The sequence below is a fragment of the Cyprinus carpio genome, chromosome B20 (genome assembly GCF_018340385.1).
Source record: "Cyprinus carpio isolate SPL01 chromosome B20, ASM1834038v1, whole genome shotgun sequence".
Taxonomy (NCBI): Eukaryota; Metazoa; Chordata; class Actinopteri; order Cypriniformes; family Cyprinidae; genus Cyprinus; species Cyprinus carpio.
In genome coordinates this window covers 22730965-22753514 of record NC_056616.1, presented here as the reverse complement: position 1 = coordinate 22753514, position 22550 = coordinate 22730965, and the positions used below count along the sequence as shown (strand labels likewise).

Below are 22550 nucleotides of genomic sequence, written 5' to 3'. Positions count from 1 at the left end.
AGAAATTACATTTCGAAACGTAAAGAGGACTAGAATTATGATGGGTTAGAAAAATTAAAGTCACATGTACTTTAATTTGCATGCAATTGACTAACACAGATATTATCACTGCATTGTTTAATAGTATCTTGATGCTAAGTAGGACAGATAATCTAGACTATTTTATCAGAACAATACCAACCGCACATAAAATAATTAAATAAAAATAAAATAAAAAAAAAAAAAAAAAAAAAACAAAAAAACATACATACATACACATACCTAATACATATAACACACACAAAAAAATCTAAAATGATTTTACATTTACAGTCTGAGACCATAGAAGAACAGTTATGGTTTTTCTAGTTCTTTAGAAAACCTTCTGTGTAACCAACAGTGAATAATTCCCAATCTTGTGAAGCTCTGCTATCATTATATTCAGTCACTAGATGGCGCTCTTACCCAAGACAATGTTACATATAACACGCATGCACACAAAATGTTCCTGTGATTTTGACCCGGAATGGATTTTCTTTTTCCAGAAAATGCTAGCCAATATTATCCCATTAAAAAGGGGTTTTGGCCCCTTTTGGGGGGGATTTTCTTCCCAGCCATTTTACATTACATGCTGTCTACTAAATATTACATGCAATCTTTTTGTCAACTTGTTTAGTATTGTTTTTGAAGTGATAGGTCTCACTGATCTGAGCTTATGCAGCTCAGTTTCTGAGTGAACATTGCCAAAAATGATCCACAAAGAATGCTTTTTCACTCTAAAACTAAGGTGCATAAGCTCGATCAATCAGTTCAATTCATCTAAAGTACTGCAGAAAACTCTCAAATATTTCGCTATGAATGTCTAATTTGGTTTTTATTAGACAGTCAAAGCTCCAAACATGAATGAAGGCATCGTTCACTGAAGCCAGTTGAATGCCATGACAACAAGGAGCGCGCTCACTTTTATTTGACCAGTTTGGGTGTATTGTGCGAGGGCGTCAATCAACCATTATTTCTGCGCCCCAAATAAATGCAAAACCTGATCTAGCACAAAAACTTCCAGAGGGAGCCTTTCATTGGTCTATTGTCCAGAGCTTAGCTGTTGGTTTGTAGATGTGTTTGCACAGTCCGACCACCCATGACGCACGCAGAGCCCACTGAACATTCACATCACAGATACTGTCAGAAAGAGAACCAGAGACACACAAATCATTTCAGATGATATAACTGAATAAATAAAGAGATAAAATAGCACAAAACACGGTTATCTGACCAAAATGATAACCATAAACTCTTGTAGACAGATGCACTCAAAGCCTACTCAATATTTTTTATTATGCATGCACATAGGTAGTCTGTATGCACCTAAAAATAGTGCTAATGAAAGAAAAACACGAAATAAAAAATAATGTAAAAACAAGTTGAATATAACAAAAATATGAAAATAAATTGCAGATAAACCGCTTATAAAATAGTGTGTGAATTCAGGTAAATTGACACACTTTGGGCTGTTAAGATGACTCGCATAAATGTCCCAATTAACCCGAGTTTACCCTAAATTACTCCCTGCATAACTTATAAACTATAAAATAAGATAATAGACTATAATAATCATAAAACTCGGAATTAATTTGCAAAACGTTGTTATTATTATGCACTTCGGTTTAAAAAAATAAATAAATAAAATAAATGCATTGGGTTGTGATCATTCTAAAACAAGTATGCAGTGAAGTATGTCGATTTAGCCGTCGATTTCAAGCATCTGAATGCATCATTAACAAAAAAAATCTAATAATCACAACAATAATCAACAACCTACATCAAACAATATAGCATGAATTCTGAAGGAGGTCAGTAACAGGATTCTGCTTTTGTCGTCAAATATGGGTCGGTTTGCTTGATGAATTTAGCACTTGACTTAAGCTCTAAGCAAAATATTGACCCAAAACCAAAAGGTTTCCATAATTTGGCCACTTGCCATTTTAAACAACCCCATTTCGACGCTGACAGCTCATCACCCCCAACATACAACGTTTCCGACCAATCACGCAGTGTAAATGTAAAATGCGTGCGTTTTTAAAGATAATTATAACAGAGGGTTTCCATTTGCGCCACGGATGCTTCTTATATGTAAATGAGTTTGGGTGCTTTCTCTCCCCCCTCTTTCGTGTTTTAGTAGTGTCACCTCATCCCACTCATGCATTTCTGATGTTCCGCTGATAGAAGCTCAACTCACTGTTTCACACCCGCAGAAAGCGCTCGAGCACTTGACTCCAGAGATCCGCCCTCGATCGTTTCGGACGCTTTTCTGCAGGTCCAGCACTCATCTACGACCTTAAATGGACCAGACTAATGGATTGGTTCGGTCAAGCACTGTAGCTTCCGAGGAGCATCTGTGATCCGTGTGTGTGTGCGCGCTGTCCAATCCGGCGGATCCTCATTTATAAGTTACAAGAACGCTTTTGGAGATATTTCACTCTCTCGGTGTATTGGCTTGGGAAATGTCCCTAAAGGATTCAAAGTCAGGATTCTCTGTCCGCGATATTTTAGACCTCCCGGACACGAACGATGAAGGATCGGTGACTGAAGACACTGAGGATGAGGCGGATGAAGGGTTTTCTGGAACTCAGCAGCGCGCGCCCTCCGGAGATGCGCTTTGGCTCGGATCTCCATGTGGCCACAAATATCCATGTAAGTTTACGCGTTTTAATGATTTAAATAAACACTTAAAACTGGTATTTTGTTATTTTTAATATCTTTAAAATAAAAATAAAAAAACTTTTTAAAAATATTCAAACCAAATAAAACAATAAAAATTGCAAAAAATTGTATTCAATTCTAAGAAATGCATTCATCATGATCGTGGTTTTTACGCATTTACGCAAAGGTTACACTAGCGTTGGTTCCATAAAGAAACTATAGAACATAAAGGTTCTTTATAGTGGGAAAATATTCTTTGGATATTTAAATATTCCTCACACTAAGAAAAACGGTTCTTTTAAGAATAGTTAAGGGAAAATATTGGTTCTTGTACTGCATCGCTACGAAAACTCTATTTCGGAACCTTAGTTTTAAGAGTGTATGATGATCTATATATATTGGTAATTTATTTCTGATGACTCATATAGGTTATTACTTTAAATTAATAAATTAATAATAATAATAATAATAATATAATTAAATATTTTCAGCATTGCCATCCGCATCTCCAGAGGGTTTAACTCCAGAACTGTCCACGGATGAGTCTGTTGATCGGGACAGAGAGAGTTCAGAGGACTCGGGGAAAAAGCGCAAAAGGAGGATCCTGTTTTCAAAGACTCAAACGTTTGAACTGGAGAGACGCTTCCGGCAACAGAGATACTTATCCGCGCCTGAGAGAGAACATCTAGCTAAGAGCTTACAATTGACTCCAACGCAAGTGAAGATTTGGTTCCAGAACCATCGGTACAAAGTGAAACGAGCCCGAGCTGAGAAAGGAATGGACCCGTATCTGCTGTCGCCGCGCCGGGTTTCTATTCCCGTTCTGGTGAGGGACGGAAGACCGTGCCATGTTCTCAGTCCTCAGGACATCACTGCTACTGTTCCAGCAGCGGCCTTTAATATGAAGCAGTTCCCTCAAATTCAACACAGTCACAACATCTGCTCCAGCGTCATGACACATCTGACATCTGTCAGTCATCTGGGCCACATGCAGCCTTGGTGCTGGTGAAGAGCTACTGCAGAGTTTTTATGCAGCGGAACTTTCGCTTCACCAATTAGGCTACATTTCTACAATGTGGACATATATTTTTTAAAATGTCTTTTATATGTTTTTTCCAATGTTGGTTAATTTTATTTTCGATAAAACTGTAATACTTACACCCTGGGACATCACCATCTCATAAAAGTGTTGTTTGTAGATATATTTTTGCTTTACAGTGTATTGATGAGTAAACGATCAAATGTGTCACTTTTCGTTAAATGTAGCAAGATTACAAGTAGGTTACTGACAATTTGACAACGTTCGTTTCAGAGCATTTTCATGTGTTGTTTTTTGTTTTATTTCTATACTGAAATTAATTATTCTGACTAACCTATAATAAACATTTTTTTTTTCTGAAAATGGAGCAATTTATTTAATTTTATTTTTATATTAAAAGACGTGTGTGTGTATATATTTGTTTATGCTACACTGTGGGGACCAAATGTCCCCACAAGGATAGTAAAACCTGAAATCTTTGACACTGTGAGGGAAAAAACATTATTAAAAATAGTAAATGGTGTTTATCTGAAAGTGTAACAATGCAAACAGGTATTCTGTAAGGGGTGATTTAGGGTTATTGAATAAAAAATATCGTATGTTCACAATCCACAGAAACAAACGTCTGTGAATAACCGCGCGCATCCATAATCCGCTCTTTTTCGGCAACAGGTGGTTTGCGAGAAAAATCATGCACATTTTTTAAAAAGACTTTCTTATTTTATAACTGTAGAAAAAACAAAATACTAGAACAATGCGCCGTAGTTATTCAGATTTAACATTATCTTCCCGTCACCATATTGTTAGTATTAAAAATACTTTTTCTTTATTAAGATAGGCCTTCTTGCTTATCTTTCAGAGCCATTTTTTCTAACCGCATAAAAGTGAACTGGAGTTGTTTCGGATGTTTTCTGGAAGTTCTGTGTTTTCAGAACGGGATTTAAGATGTTTCACAAACAATCCCCCTATACAGATATATGTGTATTAAACAAATCATGGGATAGAGCAGAAAATACTAGATATGCTAAAGATAAAAAAACGTGTAATTTACTATGGGTCAGTTTTGTTTAAATTGGGGGTATTTTTGTTAAACACTTTCGTTGGCACTGGGTGAATTTTTGCTGAGATCAGGTTGTGCCACAAGCAAGAAAAAGAAAAGAAAAGAAAAGAAAAGAAAAGAAAAGAAAAGAAAAGAGATAACCTAAGAAACTGAGGTCACTTAAAGTCACTATAGCCTGTAATCTACGAACTGGCGAGCTGATAAATGTGCCACGCACGCGCACTGCACTCTCATCAATGACCACTTGGTGGCAGCATTACCTTTTATAATGACTATAATTCAAACCAGCCCTAATTAGTTTTTGTTCATCTCTGGCTAACAGAAAAATAAACTGCAGATAGGCTACGCCTACTTCTCACATAAATTTGTAATCGCAAAATGCGTTCGATCATGCAAAACTTTCAAAAGATGATTTTACAGCCAAAAGCTACAACCCAGCATATATTAAAAGATAAATCCACGAATAAGTTTCTTTTCTGGATTAAATTACGAAATGACCATGTCCAGTTTAAATAAAGATAATCAATTTGATGACATTTAATGTAGGCTATCTTTAACTGTTTACAGCCTAAAGGAATAGGCTAAGTAATAGTTTACTTCAAGATGCCTTCAAGTTTATGTGGTGAAATGATATTAACCTTTATTTTGTAATTTAAACCTTCAAGTAGGCCTACTCAGATTTTAAAGTTCATGATATCTCAAAACTGACCTCAGTTGATCTTTTCATGAAAACCATGTTTTTAATCTTGATCATTTTCACCTTGCCCTCACAAACAACTGTCTATTGGATTCCTCATTGTTTTTATTTTAAAGAGCTCAGTGTTTTACAGTTATGGGGAGGATATGATGTCAAGGTGACACCTGGGCTGCGTTCAGCCCCAACAAAATGGTACAAACGTTTATTTAAACGGAAACAGTGGTGGGTTGAACAAACTGTTGAAGCAAAAGTTGAAACTATGGCAGCTGAGAAGGTCATTCTTTGTGTTCTTTTTGAAGAATTATCGGAGCCTGATGAAATCCGCTCAATGTTACAGTCACTGCCCTTGCCCTCCAGAATAAAAGAGAACATCCCAATCAAGTGAAAGGGTTTATGGAAACTGTGGTTCCTAATTATTGTGATCCAACATTTGCCTCACAAACATTTCAGATGAAGGATAATCCACTTCTTACCTCCGAGACTGTGTTATGATCCATATGACCTTATTATTTTTATTGTGAGTATTAGGCTTATCATTATTGCTGATTACTGTTGCTGTGCTATGTTATTGTAATATTTACCATTATATAATCAGAGGAGTATAGAAAAGTTTATGAAAGTGTCACTCCACAATCCAATAGCAGCAAAATATATAAATATGTATAGTATTTTTATGTTACATTAATCAGTGTCTAGCACACCTTCCTAAGGAAAGGAAATAATGTAAATAAACGTGGAGACAATATACTCGCCCTTGTGAATTTATTTTGATGTTACATTTACTTGCAAATTCCCACTGTATATGTGCATCAGTGTGTATACAACAGCAAGATTTGTGTCAGCTTATTTACAGCATCATAGGGATGTAGAAACTTCTACTATAAATGACTTTTCTACAGGCTCTCTGTGAGAAAGTAGGTCCTTTCCTGGTAAACGTAACCTTGGACACCCCAAAAAATTGCTGTGCTCTATTTGGTTGTTGGCAAACCAAGAGAGCTTCAGGGGTGTTGCAGACCGGTTTGATATGTCAAAAGGAACTCTTCATTATATTCCTTCAGACATTTGCAAGGTCCTTTGTACACTGAGAAATAAATACTTTCGATGGTCCAGAGAGGATGAGTTTGCAAACCTGGCAAATGGCTTTCAGGCAGGCTTCCCCGAAGTCATTGGAGCAATCGATGGCACACACATTCCCATCCCAGCACTCACACTCCATAGAAACAGTTACATAAACAGGAGAGGACATGCAAGTATTCAACTCCAAGCAGTGTGTACATCACAGAGGATGTTCCTGGATGTTCTGTGCACGATGCTAGGGTGTTTCCAAACTGCCCATTATATGGCCATCTCCAGGATGTAATGAGAAGTGACTTCCACCTGCTTGGAGACTCCGCATACCCACTCAGCACATCTCTCATTACACCATACAGAGATATTGGACACTTATCCCGAAGGCAAAAAATTTTAACACACTTCACAGCTCAACCAGAGTTGGGATTGAAAGGGCATTTGGCCTTCTAAAGGGGAAATGGAGACAACTGAAGTACTTGCCCATGGAATACCTTAAAAAAGTACCAGTGGTTATCACAGCCGCATGTGTTCTACACAGTTTCCTCTTGAGGGAGGAAGATCACCAAATGCAGGATTGTGAAGAGGTGGATGGCAACAATGATAATGATTGTGAACCAGGACACCCTGAAAATACTTCAGGTCAAATAAAAAGGGATGAACTTGCTTTATTTTTGGTGGAGGGGAATTAAAGTTTCTGTTTTACTCCTTTTTTTGTGTGTTCACCTGTTCACTGACAAGTTTTCAGATGTTTTTGTTTCATAAAAGAATGGAAATAAAATATTGAATAAAAAGCCACAAAGGTGAGGTGATCAAGATTTTTTTGGATGCATGAATATAACATTTTCTTTGATTATTGAACTGCACCCAACTAATCTGATGTGGTAATTCATGTTGATGTGGCACAAAAAAAAAACAAAAAAACATGCCCCTGAACTTCACAAAACAAATGACATTTTTTAGGCGAAATACTATTTAAATTTCTGTTCCAAAATAGATGCACTTTGTATATATTTAAACAAACAAACAAACAAACAAACAAACAAACAAACAAAAACCCCTCAAAATTATAAAACTGCATTGAAAGTAAATGGAAGGCTGAACATTCTAAACTTTCCATTTTCTTTGGCCTGGAGGTGGCGACATTCCAAAAAAGTAGACCATCAGTTTTGTGTTCATAGCACAGACTGTAAATGATAAAAAATTAGAAGGAACGTGTAAATGTACGCTTTAAAATAACTTTGAAATCACTTTGAAATCACTTTGAATCATTTTACTACTTCCAAAAATCTGTTCATGTTTGTAGAAAACTCGCTTGCATTCTTAAGTTGCTGTTCAATCACATGGTTCAGTAGGCTATCTATTGAATCCATAGAACTTTTTTTTTTATCGCACAGATTTTTGTTTATTAAAATATTCTTCACACTAAAAAAAAAAAAAAAAAAAAAAAAAAAAAAAAAAAAAAAAAAAAAAAACCTAAATGGTTGTTTGGGGAATCAAAAAAAAAAAAAAAAAAAAAAAAAAAAAAACACAACAACAACTTTAAACTCAGATCTGACATGAGATGTTTTTGGGTGGTGCTTCTTGTGTTTTGAAGTGATGGCACAGGGAGAGATGTTGTGTTTCTGCTGATCCAGAACTTCTTTTTGTGTGCTTGTGTTTGCTGGACCTGAACGTCTCCATGTAAGGTCAGATGTCATTTGGTTGTGCTCTGAGCTTTCTCAAGGGCTCTTCTGTAGACAAACATCTTCACAAAACATATGCTTACTTCAGCAAATATCAAGGAAGAAGCAAATGTCAGTTCGTCCCGACGTCCTTCATTGCAGCTGAGTGTCGACAGACGCATAAATAGGTATAAAACAACAATTTCCAGCAAAAATATATGAGGCACAAATGCTTTGCAATTAACATAATGAAGTGAAATAAACATTGGTTATCTATCTATCTGTCTGTCTGTCTGTCTGTCTGTCTATCTAATCTCCATGTAGCCTACTTTATAATTTATAAACATACAATATTGCCAAAACACAAATACTGTATATTTAGCTAATCCAAATAAGGACATACAATAGATTTTTACTCTTTATATATATATATATATATATATATATATATATATATATATATATATAATATATATATATATATATATATATAAAGCTAATCATAATTTCTACATTAAACCAAACAAAACACAACCTGAACAGCAAACTTAAATAATAATAATAATAATAAGCATAAGCATATAATAATAAAGCAATAATAATCAATAATAATAAGAATAACATTTCTGCTTCTTTTGAACAAGTTGCGATTGCTTTGGTACATTCATGCAATTGGTTATGTACATTTGTCTGCGGTTTCCTACATTATCATTTGCTAATGTCATGGTGCTCAAAATGTATTATATAGCTCTCTGTCCAATAGTCTTTCCCTAACCCTAACCCAATAAAAGCAGAATGGTTAATCTAGTTGTCATAAACTGTCAAACATATTTTCTAAACATTTCTATAGACTTTTTGTAAATTTGCCATGAATTGTGAAGGTGAATCTTGACTTTCTCTAATGAAAAGAATGTATATCAACCAATGATAAACCAGTTTTTGGAAATAGCTCAAGTGTAACTGTGAATCCTATAAGCCTCTTTCAATCAATATCCCACAAACAGTAATGTGTACAGTAAATTTGTACTTTTGCATACATAAGAAGTGCAGCCTTCTGCATTTCAATACATTAACTGTCATCCAAACTGTTGCCATAGTTTACATCAGATAATACTAACAGAGTGCATGTGTTATATTGACAACATGACTAGCATTTTGACTATCTTGTTTGTGAACAATGACTCAAGGACTTTTCATTCTGATGGCACTGATATGTTACTTTTGAGAGATGAGCTAAAGATTTTGAGTAAGTTACAGGCTTTTGCAAGTAATCTATTTGTACGTATTGTTTTGAGAAATGCACATAAGAATGGTTCGAGAAATTCACCAAAGCGACTGAGAAAAACTGTAATAATAATAATAATAATAATAATAAAAATAATAATAATAATAATAGTAAACTCTATCCAGGGACTGGTTTGATGGGGTGATGTGGTCAGCTGTGGGAATGCCAGGTGGTCTGAACCGAGTCTTTAAAGTGGGGAAAGTGGGTCGCCTCTTCAAATGCTGCAGGAGCTCAGCTGCCTGGCCTCCTGCTCATCTCATTTAAACCCCAGAGAGAGAAAGAGAGAGAGAGAGCCTGAGAGATTTACTGCTTTAGGTGAGGGGGAAGAGGAAGGACAAAGAGAGGGAGAGAAGGTGGGTAGGTATGTGAGAAAGAACCGATGGAAAGCTCAGCTGAAGAGGGGGAGGAGATTAGAGGTCAGATGTGAATTCAACAGAGAACATGGCCTAAAAACCCATACATTTTGTCTCGGATATATTTGGACTGGGAAAAATGTTTACTTAGATTAACTTGTAAGAGATGTATATAATGTATATTTTATATATTATACATTATATTAAGATATTGCTTATATTGTGGAATTTCTTCTTCAAATATTTTATATTTAAAGACGTTGGTTGGATAATATTGTGTAAGATTGGCATCAAAGCTTTAACTCCAAGTTGCTAGTGTCCTTGTTTTATAATGTAAATTAAAAGGCATATTTTTGGTGCAGATACAAAACTTAATAGCTATTATATACGCCTACATACGACTATAAATTGCACAACAGCCTTATAGAGCAATTTACTTTGACATAAAACAATTATTTTAATTGTAAATATTGGCTACATGGGAGAAATGAAATCAAAGGGTTAAAAATGGAATTATCACATATCACACTTGCCACATATAAATTCATAACCACAATCACAGATACTTTACCCAGGCAATAATATGTTTAAATCAGTACAATTTTCTTTTTTTTTTTTTTTATAAAATCCTGGAAAATCTCGATATAGTGTCCTACGGTTTAGTGTTTCGATGTGCTTCTTGCACAGCAAGGTTTCATGAAATCTTCATTTCTAATTTACGTGACAAAGCTTAAATTAAAATGGACATTGAAAGCTATAAAAGTAATCAAAAATAACACATTAGCCTATGTATTATTTGATTTAAGCATGATTTAGCCATAAACATTCGATTTTCTCTGCCCTGAAAAAAAAAAAATCTAAATAGCCTATAGTCTTTAAAATATATGAACAGAAGTCGTGACACGTTACAGTCGATATTGTGCATTTTTAATAAAAAATAATCGGCCCAATTTTTAAAGATGATATTGCATGGCGACATCGAGATACATCTCTAAAAACGTTACTCGGGAGATGATTGTTGATTATATTAAACAAATTTTATTTATAAAGCTTTCTATAAATTGTACATATTAAAGCCTATATTATATCATTCTATATATAAGTCATGTTTTATGGTTTAAGATGTATAACAAACGCAATAAACGTGCACTGTGCACACACACAAGCAAAGAATACATTTGGAGTTCTGCAGCGAAACATCATTCAGAAGGAACTGTATAAACTACAGCAGCTAATCTGGAAATCCTACGTTTAGCTAACTTTGTAAAGTTTTACGGTCTTTAAACTTCCTTATGCTTTACTTTTTGTAAAGACACGCAGAAAATAACCTACATTTAATGGGAACAAACAACCTCTGTAGTTTTGTTAGCGACAAAGAAAATAAAACGAAACCCTTCTAAAAAAATAAATAATGAATACATTTTAAAGATCGAAAACTTTTAAATCACCTCTTTCCCAAACTGCAATGCAGTGAAATTAAGTCCTCTATTGGCATATTTTGTTCGCCCATCACTTCAAGTAAAATAGTAGAAAACATACGTTTTAAAAGATTGTGTACCATTTTCATTTCGTTAGATTTTTATTTGAAAGCATTTATGCCATGCACTGCATCTTTAATATAATTTTTTTTTAAATAACAAACATGTTAACATAAATGAATAGTCGTTTGGAAATAATATACCATATTTTGTCTTTTTAGCATGTATTAAGACAGTATAAAATCGATTCTATGCACTGAGCTGCAGGCCTACAACTCAGAGTCTTTATTAACGGAGCTCATAAAGAAACATGTAGAGGCATTAAAACAGTTCCAAAGGCTAATGATTTTATTAACATCCATTCAGACCTTACCTCATTCGAAATCACTGCAGGGGATTCTCCTTAACTTACACATTTTAATAAACGCAATTCTATTCAAATGCAATGGCAAACTGGGGCTTTCTGTCTAACCATTAGCATCATTTCAGTACTTCAGTAACATTAATTGCGGGAGGCAGCAGAAGAAAGGCTGTTTAAGTGCTCTGTCACTTGCGTTGGACCTTTCACCTCATCACAGGCTGGAATGCGTCCTCAAGAGCGCCACGGTGCCACATGCACACCTGGAGATTCTCCGCGCACAAGCCTCTGGAGGATAAAATAAAGGCGATTAAACAAAGAAAAGTCGTTGTTTTCTGTTTTCCGATTTGGACCTCTCAGCTACAAATATTTCACAACTGATTTATGATTTAATTACGCCTAGAAAATAAACCTTTCAATAGGCTAAAGGTGCTTTTGAGATAGCAAAAGTCATGGTTTACATCTTTTAAAATATTAAAGCTAATATACATCAATAACAAATAAAACTAAAGTAGGCAATAAATTCATGCGAGTTTCTCTTCGTATTTTACGCAAAAAAAAAAAAAAAAAAAAAAAAAAAAAAATCGCCCTTTGTTGTTTTGGAAGGTCTGCTAAAATGCACAAATCAAGTTCATTTCTGACGTTTAACGCAACTAAAATGAAGTCCTTTCAGGTCTGAGTGTGTTTAAAAAGGAAGATAACCCGTGTTATTTATTTACATCATTGCACAAGCTGCGCGCCCCGCGCCTCTGACCTTTCCAAATGTTTCGTGACATTATATGGAAATCATGCAACTGTTTCAGGACTTGTATTTGTGGTGGCGTTTTAAACATGCTTTATTTTGCATTACCACTGTTGTGATTGAATAAATAAAATATTACCTTTTCTGAATCTTATTTCTTTAATTGTGCGCGTGTAGATTACACGGCCAAATAAACATCGGAAATATTCGTCGTTTACAAAAAACAAAAAAAACGCTCAATCCTCTTCCACGTGGACTAATTTAAATCACAAAACGTGCCGATGTTAACACCTTATCAAACAAAAAACAGATGATCAGATGTATTGAAATGATCACGAAGGGAATTCGAATAAACATAATTCTGCTCCGCTGCTGGGAAGCTTCCAGTAAAACACGTTTTGCGTTGTGTTTTCGTCCAGACCAATTCTTATTTCACTACACAGCTATAAACGAGCACATATTGATTGATTACCTGCTGTATTTGGGAGCTTTCATATCGAACCTCTGCCTTTGACTCCTGAGAAATCCAAGGCAATGAATGTAGGAATTCACTATTTAGAACTTTTTCCTTTGCTTTTTTAGTTGCAGGTTGCTCTCCGGACTGTGGAGCTGGAAACACACGTCTGTTTTGTGGTTGTAGGCCATGCCCTCCGACTTTATATTCTACACGGTTAAAGGGACCTCAATTTGCATACTGAAAAATCCCACAATTCTAGCAAAAAACTTTCAATTGGCATCATGCATCATGATCTTATAATAAAAAAACAAATACGCGTGAATACTTTACTAAACCACATTTGTGTTTTGAGATACGTTTTATAACGTTTAAAATTATTTTATATTTGTGTATAAATTGAAACTAGGCTTTATTTAGTTTAGAGTTTTTTTCTAGGTTGAATAAGAACGCACTGAATTATAGTTCTGGTTTGGTCATTTCAAACCAAATAAATATGTCATCCTTGTGATTTTAGCATGAACTATCATCACAAGTGAAATTGTACAACCTCACGCGTCCGATTCTGACGCATTGCATGTCAAACCGAGCTCTCAAGTTCGTATAAAAAGAAACCTCCGATGTTTGGAGGAGAAATCGCCACTTATCATAATGTGAAAGCTTAGAAAGATTGATGTAAAAAAGCTGACGCCACTTGGAAGCTCAAAATGATATAAATTTGTGAGCGGAGCCGTTCTGATGGCATTCTTTGCGTATCTTTTGCTCTGTGAGTATTTTCTTCAATTACTAGGACGTCAATGGCTCGTTTGGCTCGTCGCTCCGCCCCCCGTGTTTGTCGTAAACCAGCAGTCCGACGGGAATAAGGCAGAAATAAGAGCGTCCAGGACTCGTCTCTTTCTCCAGGACTCACACTCGGAAAACGCGGTTACGCACGGCGGACACTTGGCGTCTGGCGGCAGCATCCACGGGCTTGTGGTAGCTTCGGCAAACTCGCTCGCGGGCTGAACCATGTCCTTGAGCCCCAAACACTCAACGCCTTTCTCAGTGAGCGATATTTTGAGCCCGATCGAGGAGACCTTCAAGAAGTTTGCAGCCATGGAGAGCAGCGCGAGCCTGGCGTCTCCTCTGTACAGACAGACTCAGGTGTCTCAGGCGAACCTGCAGCAGCACAGCATGAGCCATAACACTTACCACATGCCGCACTCGCAGTTCTCGCACAGCGCCATGGGAGGATACTGCAACGGGACTATCGGCACCATGGGAGACCTGCCGTCCTATCAGGAGAGCATGAGGAACGGCGCGACGGCCACGGCTTGGTACGGCTCGAACCCGGAGCCCAGATACCCAACAAGTGAGTCCGCTCAACAGAATCATCCTGCATGCCTCAGCGGATCAATATCCATCTAAAAAATGGCATGTTATTAAGGCTTTTGCCATTTAGAACCGCAAATATTTCTGTAATGCTCTCGCTTTTAAAGAAATCAAGTAGCCATTTGTTTACACACTGTCAAGCTGTCATATTATAGAGGCTTATGGAATCTTTCTTTAGAATAAATAACATAAATAATGCAAGTCCACAGCCTACACGTCAGAAACCTGCGCATTTAATATGAAATATTAGTATAAATTAATAGGCCGATAGATAGATAGATAGATAACGTAAAAAGTATTAGTAAATAAAACGGAGTATTTCAGTAGGCTATACGTTTGACAAGGACGTACTTAATCGTTTATTTCGGCCTTTCTCCCTCACTATCTTTTATGTTTAATTCAATGTTACTTTCCGTTTTTTTCCACTATTTGAGAAATGTATTGCAATTTCTAAGTGAAAATTGTTTCAAAGTAAATCCTGCACCATTTTTAGTGTTGAAAGAATTTCATTTATTTATTTTCTCTTTTCGGCTTTGGATTTTAAATCATTTTTGTTTAATTCTCATCTTCATTCGCTTTCATTTATAATATGCCTAGTCTGTATACGTTTTGTACTTTTGTACACTTTTACTGTATAAAAAAAAACAAAAAAAAAACTGTCAACAATATATAATCAGCTATAGGCTATAAAATGTAATAATTTATTTTTATTTTATATTAAATTAAATTTAGTTTTATACCAAATACAACGAAAATAGCCTACATTTCAGAAACACTTTACTCAGGAAGTGCTAGTAAATTACACAAATAAACGGCAAGTAACACACAAGTTTTAAGTATAATTTTCTTGTAAAAAGCTTTATTTTTTTTGTGTGTGTGTTTTGTTTCAAACACTGCATAAGGTTTTGAAACTACGCATCGATGTTAAATTTAATTTGCTTGTTCTCTCAAGTCTCCAGGTTTATGGGTCCCTCGGCGGGCATGAACATGGGAACATTACCGGGCATGGATGCAAGTAAATCTATGGTGACTTTACACGCGGCGCCGCGGAGGAAACGGCGCGTGCTCTTCTCTCAGGCGCAGGTGTACGAGCTGGAGCGCCGCTTCAAGCAGCAGAAGTATCTGTCTGCGCCGGAGAGGGAACATTTGGCCAGCATGATTCACCTGACCCCGACACAGGTCAAGATCTGGTTCCAGAATCACCGGTATAAAATGAAACGCCAGGCGAAGGATAAAGCGTCGCAGCCGCAGGACAGCGGAAGCCTGTGTGCGCAGCAGTCGCCGCGGCGCGTTGCAGTGCCGGTGCTGGTTAAAGACGGTAAACCGTGTCAGAACGGCTCCAGCACGCCGACGGCGGTCCATCAGCAGGTGCAGAGCGTGCTGGGCAGCGAGACTTTAGCTTCGGCCGAGGATCTGGAGGAGATGTCGCCCAGTCCTCCTCTGATGAACAGCCTCTCTCAGACTGACGCCGCGCTCATCGAGTACACGAGCGGCATGGTGAGCTCCAACCTGCTGTACGGCAGAACGTGGTGATATTTCCGCCGGCGAGCATTTTTACCAACACAGATGATGATAACGACAATTGCATTTCCTCAAAGACCTTTTTTAAACCGCATTCGTCTGATGCAGCGGTCTGCGGACCCTCACGTGAATAGTATGGATTGTAACTTTAAAGCGTTATTGAATGAAAAGCTTTGGTGCGGATGAGGAAGAATGTGTGTGTGTGTGTGTGTGTGTGTGTGAGAGAGATGAAGACTAGTCTAGCGTGATGCCATTAATCCGACATCAGTTTTGTTGCTTTGTAAAATACAAGCTGTAGATGAAATGTTTTGTGTACATATCTAACACTGGACAAAGAATGCTTTCTTGAAGTCTTTTGTAAGTTTAAAAGGAATCATAATAAATATGAGTGCTGCAAATATGAAAGAAACAATTGAATTCAGTGTTAAATCTTCTTTGTTCCTCAATTTTTTAGTGAGCAAACAGAGCAGCGATTATGATGCATTAAAAGGTCTAAAAGTAGATATATATAAAAAATAAAATAGCATTATTTATATTAATCATAACTCGGACAAAAAAAAAAAAAAAAAAAAGTAAATGTTTTTTTCCCCCATAAGTTTTAAATGAAACTATTTCAGTCTTTCTACTTCAGAATGTAACGTTTAATTGTTTTACTTAATGTTTCTTTGCAACTAATGGTGAAACTTTCTAGCATTTCTGAGTGAAATTTCACCACATTTAACCGCGCAAAATCTTTGTTTTTATCTTTTTTTTTCATTTTCATCTCAATTCCGACAGAAAAGCCACAATTGATGTTAAAAGCAAGATTATTTTTTTTTTTTACCGTTCATGAAATTTCTTTATGAAACATTTAATATGAAACAGTTTGATTCACAAATTACATATTTAAATAATTTGTGTATACTGACCTTTATTTTTGCATCCCTCAATCTTATTTTACATGAGTTTAACGAAAAGCTTTATTTTAAAATAAATATACTCATGTTGGTGATTTTCATACATTTTAGTCCACTCTGTATTATTACCGTTTAATCCATTAATTAATTCAAGACTCGTTTTAACCAACTCTCAAAATGTCCATCTGCATCTATTGCCAAGGAATAAGCTATGAATATTAATTTAAAGATTAAAATAGACTATACAAAAATTCTGCTCACCACAGCTATGAATTAGGAGTTAATAAATAGATCTGCATTAAATATTGGGTACCTATTGAATACCTAATAAAACACACAAACAAAGAAAAAAGCAAAACTCAGCAGTCTTGTCTCTTATGTGTATTTCGTAAGTTTTACAGGGATATTCTTAAAAATCAGTACATAAGAACATTTTGTCAGTAAAACAAGAAAAAAAATCTTTACAAATTAATAGCCCAAAAAGACAATGTTTGCTTGGAATAGAAAATAAGAAGCCTTCTTTCACATAAGGCTGAGAGTTCAGTTCCAGTTGTTGCGTCGTGATGGTGGAGGCAACCCATAACCCTTTCCAAACCCCTGAAAGATGAGCAGAGCTTTCTGTGAGCATGAGATTTTACACCTGCGTGTTTTCATTGAAATGATGAGGCTGTGGTCAGACCTGCTGCTGTCCTCCTCTGCGGCTGTCCTGCTGGTTTTGAGGGGGTCTCCATCCTCCTCGTCCTCTCTGCTGGTTCTGCTGGTACGCGGTGCTCTGGGACTGTACGGCCCGATCCCAACCGTGAGATCCTTGCTGGAACCTAAGGAGATCAGAGCACTCGCTTCAGCAAACACAATGGTCACTTTAAACACTCACAGGAGAGAGAGAGAGGGGAAAAAAAACGTTTAGGAAGCTCCTGTAGGGAAGAAAAAAAAAAGAAAAGAAAAAAAAAAAAATCCTAGCACAATTCCCATCTACTGAAATATTTCTAGACCACATCTAGAAAAAAAAAAAAAAAAAAAACGTTCTTTAAATAAATTTCCACATTGTTTGCCGGACATTCCAAGAGTTGCTGATTAATTTCCAGTCACTTGAGAGTACTGTGTAATGTTTAAATAAAAAAAATAAAATAAACCAAACAAAATCTAACAGCTTCTAAATCCATCCATTTTTTTTTTTTTTTTTTACATTTTTACTCTAGTTAAAAAAAAAAGTTCTATTTAGCAAGGATGCAATAAATTTATCAAAACTGACAGTAAAGACAATGTTACTAAAGATTTTTCAATTTCAAATATATATTTTTTAACTTTATATTCAAAGAATAGTGAAAAAAAAAAAAAAAGTATAATGGTTTCCACAAAAATATGAAGCAGCACAGCAGATTTCAACACTCATAACAATCAGAAATGTTTCTTGAGCAGCAAATCAGCATATCAAAATGATTTCTGAAGATCATGTGACACTGAAGACTGGAGTAATGATGCTGAAAATTCAGCTGCGCATCACAGAAATTACATCTTCAAATATAGAAATACACTTTTTTTTTAATGTAATTTCAGTTTTTTTTAACAAATGCACCCTTGTTGAGAAGAGCCTTCTTTTAAAAATCTCACCAACCCTAACAATGTATATTTAGCTAGCTATATATATATATATTTTTTTTTCACAATATTAACCTCCATGACTTATTTGAGGCTTGATCGATCACATTTTTACCATTCCCTGATATTTTCTGGTTTTCCAAGACCACGGAAACCCTAATCTTTCATTTGAAACCACAAAAATCTCAAACCCAGCAGTACAAATAATGAGATTTCAGCTGAAGTGGCTTTGAAATGCAAAGGCCAGCTGATTCTTTGATTCCCACTTCACTCATCACCATCAAAACTAGTCTAAAGTCTCCCGAATGCTCCAAATAACACGGCTGTAACCTGTGCTCACCTACCCAAACATCTATCGTTCTCTAAAGAAGAGAGCTGGACATCAGCATCCCTCATTACTGACGCAGCTCACAATCTTCTGGAGGAATCCATAATCCCTCCTCCAGGTTCCTTGTGCGCTTCATTCGGCTCCGTCCCGAAGGGTTAAAGAAACTCTGCTCTAATAACTACTGACCTAAGGTGACACAGGGCCACAATGGGCTGCCGGGCCTAAAAAGTTGAACCAAAAGAAGCCGATTAGTCCCTGAAGTGGTCTGGAGCCAGATTCAATGGCGGCTCTGTGCGGCCCCCAGTGGCCCCTGCGCACAAGAGACGGTGAAGCACAACCGCATTAGTGCTGCCTCATTAAGCCCTGCAAACCTCTTTAAGAGAACATTTGTTTAGCACGCAGAGAAACTAATTCAGTCCGGCCCCCCCAGGAAGAACATCAATAACTCGTATCCTGCACAGAAAGACCGCGAACACCAGGAGAGGAAAGGCAACTGGAGTCTGTTCCGTCATTTCAGAGTATTTCACAGACGAAGCAGTAGATTATTCTAGTGCATCTGCAGGATTATTACAATCAAATTTAAGGGAGGAGTTCACTTCCAGAACAAAAATTTGCAGACAATGGACTCACCCCCTTGTCCTCCAATATGTTCATGTCTGTCTTTCTTCAGTAGTAAAGACACATTTCAGGTATTTTCTCCATATAGTGGACATCTATGGTAACCTTAATAAATAAATAAATAAATGCTCCCTGGTAACAGCTGTATACAAATGCTACTTTATCCAGCATTAAATGAACGTAAAAAATATTTTTTTCTGAAGACAGTCAGCTCCCTTCATTAAATGCACCAAGTTTTCACTGTGAAACATGCAGTTCTCATATTTTTTTTCCCGTAGTTTAATCAAACTATATTGTGATTCTTGCCTTTCCATCTCCAAATTTAAGACCTCTTGAGATTATAATATATATTGTAATAAAACTTTTTTTTTTGCACCATTTTAGGCATTTAAGACTTATTATAGCCTAAGATTGGGTACAACTAAATCAAAGACTTTTGCTTTTGCAGTTCGGTAAGATATTGAGTTATACATATTCTATGCATGTTCATATACATGTAGAACTGCTGTATATCAGACAATCAAATTAAAATTCTAATAGAAAGTGACACTGGCGCCGTTTTTCATGTTTGATACTGTAAAGCTGCTTGTTGTAAAGCAGTCTATTGCATAAAGTTTAATAAATAAACATAAGTTTACCGGAGAGCCGATGGCTATGATCTGATGCTTTCCTAACTGCTGTTTTCTCACCACTGTCATGTTTGTTGTGTGTTTATTTAGTTTTTTTTAGAGGAAAGTGTGCAGCATTTATTTCTATCTAAATGCTGCTGCCAGCAGCGTCAGGATGTTCGCTAACAGTAAAGCGCTGTTTGCGTATATCAAAGTTTTACCCCTAACCAAGGAACAAAAATAAACTTTGCCTTAAGTATATCAGGACGTTTACACGCGACAGCATTTTCTGTTTGTAGTTTTTTTTAAAACTTTCCCACACTCTACTGGTTCAGTTTTGCATGTCTTCTATTGGACTGCATGTGGGAGGGCTCAATTACAGTTTTGCGCCACAGCGCCCCAATGGTCAAAAAGTGTTACTGCAGGACCTTACATTAAGTCACATGAGATCAAATGACTATTCAACAACGTTTGTCAACATTTTTTTTATAGTCAATGTTGTCGATAATGCTGAATACTTATTTCAGCACTAGTATGCTTATAGAGACAAAATCCAGACCAGCTGAAAATGTAACGTCACCAGTGCACCGTAACCTTCGGGACCAAACATGGGCAACCATGAGTACAGAGAAAACGTCTTACCTGGGATACGGTCCGGCGGCGTTCATTGGAGGTGGTCTGGAATCTGTGAAGATGAAAACAGGCAATTCATTTTATTAGTGAAATTTACTAAAAGATTCCTCCAATTGTGTCTTGAAGAGAGGTGTGACTTTACTTTTCTAAAAGGTCAGACCAAAGATTCCTCTCAGATATTTAAGCAACACAAAATTGGGTTGAGGATAAAATAAACAAATAAAATAAAATCAACACACAAAAATTGTAGCTCCAAAGACATTTTCTTCCCAGCTATTTACACTGAAGATGGACTCACCCAGGACATTAAGAAACCACCAAGCAACCACCTAGAACACCCTAGCAACTAAAAACAAACAAAAACATGTCCTAGAAATAAGAAAAACCATCTTTGAAACACCGTCAACACCCTAGAATACAAAAAGTTCTAAAGACCATTAAAAACACATTGGCAACCACCTAGAGGAACTGAAAACACATTAGGAAGACGCTGGCAACCACCATAAAACCCTAGCATTTTAGCAGCAAGTTTTGGATAGGCAAGCACCACTCAGAATGAGTGTGTTTATGTGTGTGTGTGTGTATGTCTGTGTATATATATATATATATATATATATATATATAAATCCAATTTATTTGTTTGCTTTAAGGCAGAACCTTGAATCTAAAACTACAACGATTTTCTGAAGAGCTGCTACAACTGTCTAAACAAGATAATATTTCAAATGCTACATTAAGCACTGCTGAATGGGATGTTTTCTATAAAATCAATTTTGTAATCATTCTTTGACATTAAGCAGCAAAACAACAACTACCGGCACACACCAGGCTACAGCGGGGTAAAAGGTCTTAACGCTAAATAAATGAGATAGAATTCATTAACCTAATTTGTATCAGCTTCCAATTTCAGCAAAAACTGTTTGAGAGATGAAGTGAATTGTGTTGTTCAGTAATATGAACAGGATTTAGTGTTTGGAAGGGGGAAGGGGGACGTCAAAAGTGGCACATTTGCATTTCTTCCCGTGCTAAATGAAATAAGCATTCATCAGCCGGCGCTGCGGTGAGCTCAAGTGCTCTAGTTCCAGCGCTGCAGGTCCTTCACAAAGACAGACTTTTAAAAAAAAAAGTAGCAAGCGGCTTCTTTCCTGATCCGCCGTTGCCAAGGTGATCACCAGCTGCGGGGCTCCGAGCTGTGTATTTTATAGGGCAGGAGCAGAGATGAGTATGAGTGTGTGTGTGTGTGTGAGAGAGAGAGGGACAAAGACAAGAACTTCAGCCCAAAAGAAAAAGCTGTCATTTACAAATGTAGGCTTGAAGGTGGAGTAACAACGGAAAGAAACCAAAATAATTTCCCTGTGTGGAAGCCAAAGGGATTTTATGGCTTTAAAAAGAACGTCCCAGGGTCAATGCAAACAGAGCTTTAACACAGAAAATAATAATAATAAACAACTGCATTTACAGTAATGCACTTATAAAGGAATTCTTTGTGCACAGGGCTTTAAAAGCTATTTTTTTTCTAGCAAGTTCTAAAAGTCATTTTTTGAGCAAGAAAACAGGACAAAAATCTTAAGAACAAAAATTCTTAATTTAAACTTTAAATAATATTTTAAAATGGAGATTGTTACATACACCTGATTTAATTGACAGGCTTAATAAAAAAAAAAAAAAAAAACAAACAAAAAAAAAAAAAAAAAAGCATTGTAGGAAGAGGTTGCATTCAGTTCACGGCTCTCTGTGCTCATGAAGAAATCAGACAAATAAACTCACTGAAGTCTATGGAAGTACACTGCACTCAAATTTTAAACGTGACTTTTGTACAGTTTGTATTTGCATTTCCTAAATGCGCATTAAATTTCATTAAAGGCAGAGTTCAACCCCAGGTTATCCAAGATGTAGATGAGTTTGTTTCTTCATCAGATTTGGAGAAATGTAGCATTTCAACACTTGCTCAACAATGGATCCACTTGCGAAAGCTGCATGTTTTTTCAAAACAAAAACATCAAGATGTTGTTTCCATTGAAAAAGTAGTCTCATCTTAATAAGGAGAGAAATATGCACAGATCAAGCACAGTTTTCAAGTTAAAATAGTTTAAAACAGT

The 22550-nt window shown here is 36.3% G+C and overlaps 3 protein-coding genes across 3 annotated transcripts in view; 2 read left to right on the top strand and 1 right to left on the bottom strand.

Annotated features, from left to right (window-relative positions):
• The first annotated feature begins 2055 nt into the window (after window positions 1-2055).
• On the top strand, window positions 2056-4080 carry nkx2.2b (NK2 homeobox 2b). The gene is made up of 2 exons (XM_019117659.2): window positions 2056-2670; window positions 3171-4080. The coding sequence occupies exons 1-2, from the start codon at window positions 2481-2483 to the stop codon at window positions 3686-3688; spliced, it is 708 nt and encodes a 235-aa protein (XP_018973204.1). The 5' UTR covers window positions 2056-2480; the 3' UTR covers window positions 3689-4080.
• A 9667-nt stretch (window positions 4081-13747) lies between these two features.
• nkx2.4b (NK2 homeobox 4b) lies at window positions 13748-15947 on the top strand. Its single transcript, XM_019117254.2, has 2 exons — window positions 13748-14228; window positions 15201-15947. The coding sequence occupies exons 1-2, from the start codon at window positions 13886-13888 to the stop codon at window positions 15779-15781; spliced, it is 924 nt and encodes a 307-aa protein (XP_018972799.1). The 5' UTR covers window positions 13748-13885; the 3' UTR covers window positions 15782-15947.
• A 1084-nt stretch (window positions 15948-17031) lies between these two features.
• xrn2 (5'-3' exoribonuclease 2) overlaps window positions 17032-22550 on the bottom strand; it is a 25949-nt gene continuing 20430 nt past the window's right edge. Inside the window, exons 29-31 of the mRNA XM_042746098.1 lie at window positions 20461-20503; window positions 17345-17483; window positions 17032-17262 (exon numbers count right to left, since the gene is read on the bottom strand). Of these exons, the coding sequence (XP_042602032.1) occupies window positions 17206-17262; window positions 17345-17483; window positions 20461-20503 (239 nt within the window). The 3' untranslated portion in view covers window positions 17032-17205. The remainder of the gene's footprint in view (window positions 17263-17344; window positions 17484-20460; window positions 20504-22550) is intronic.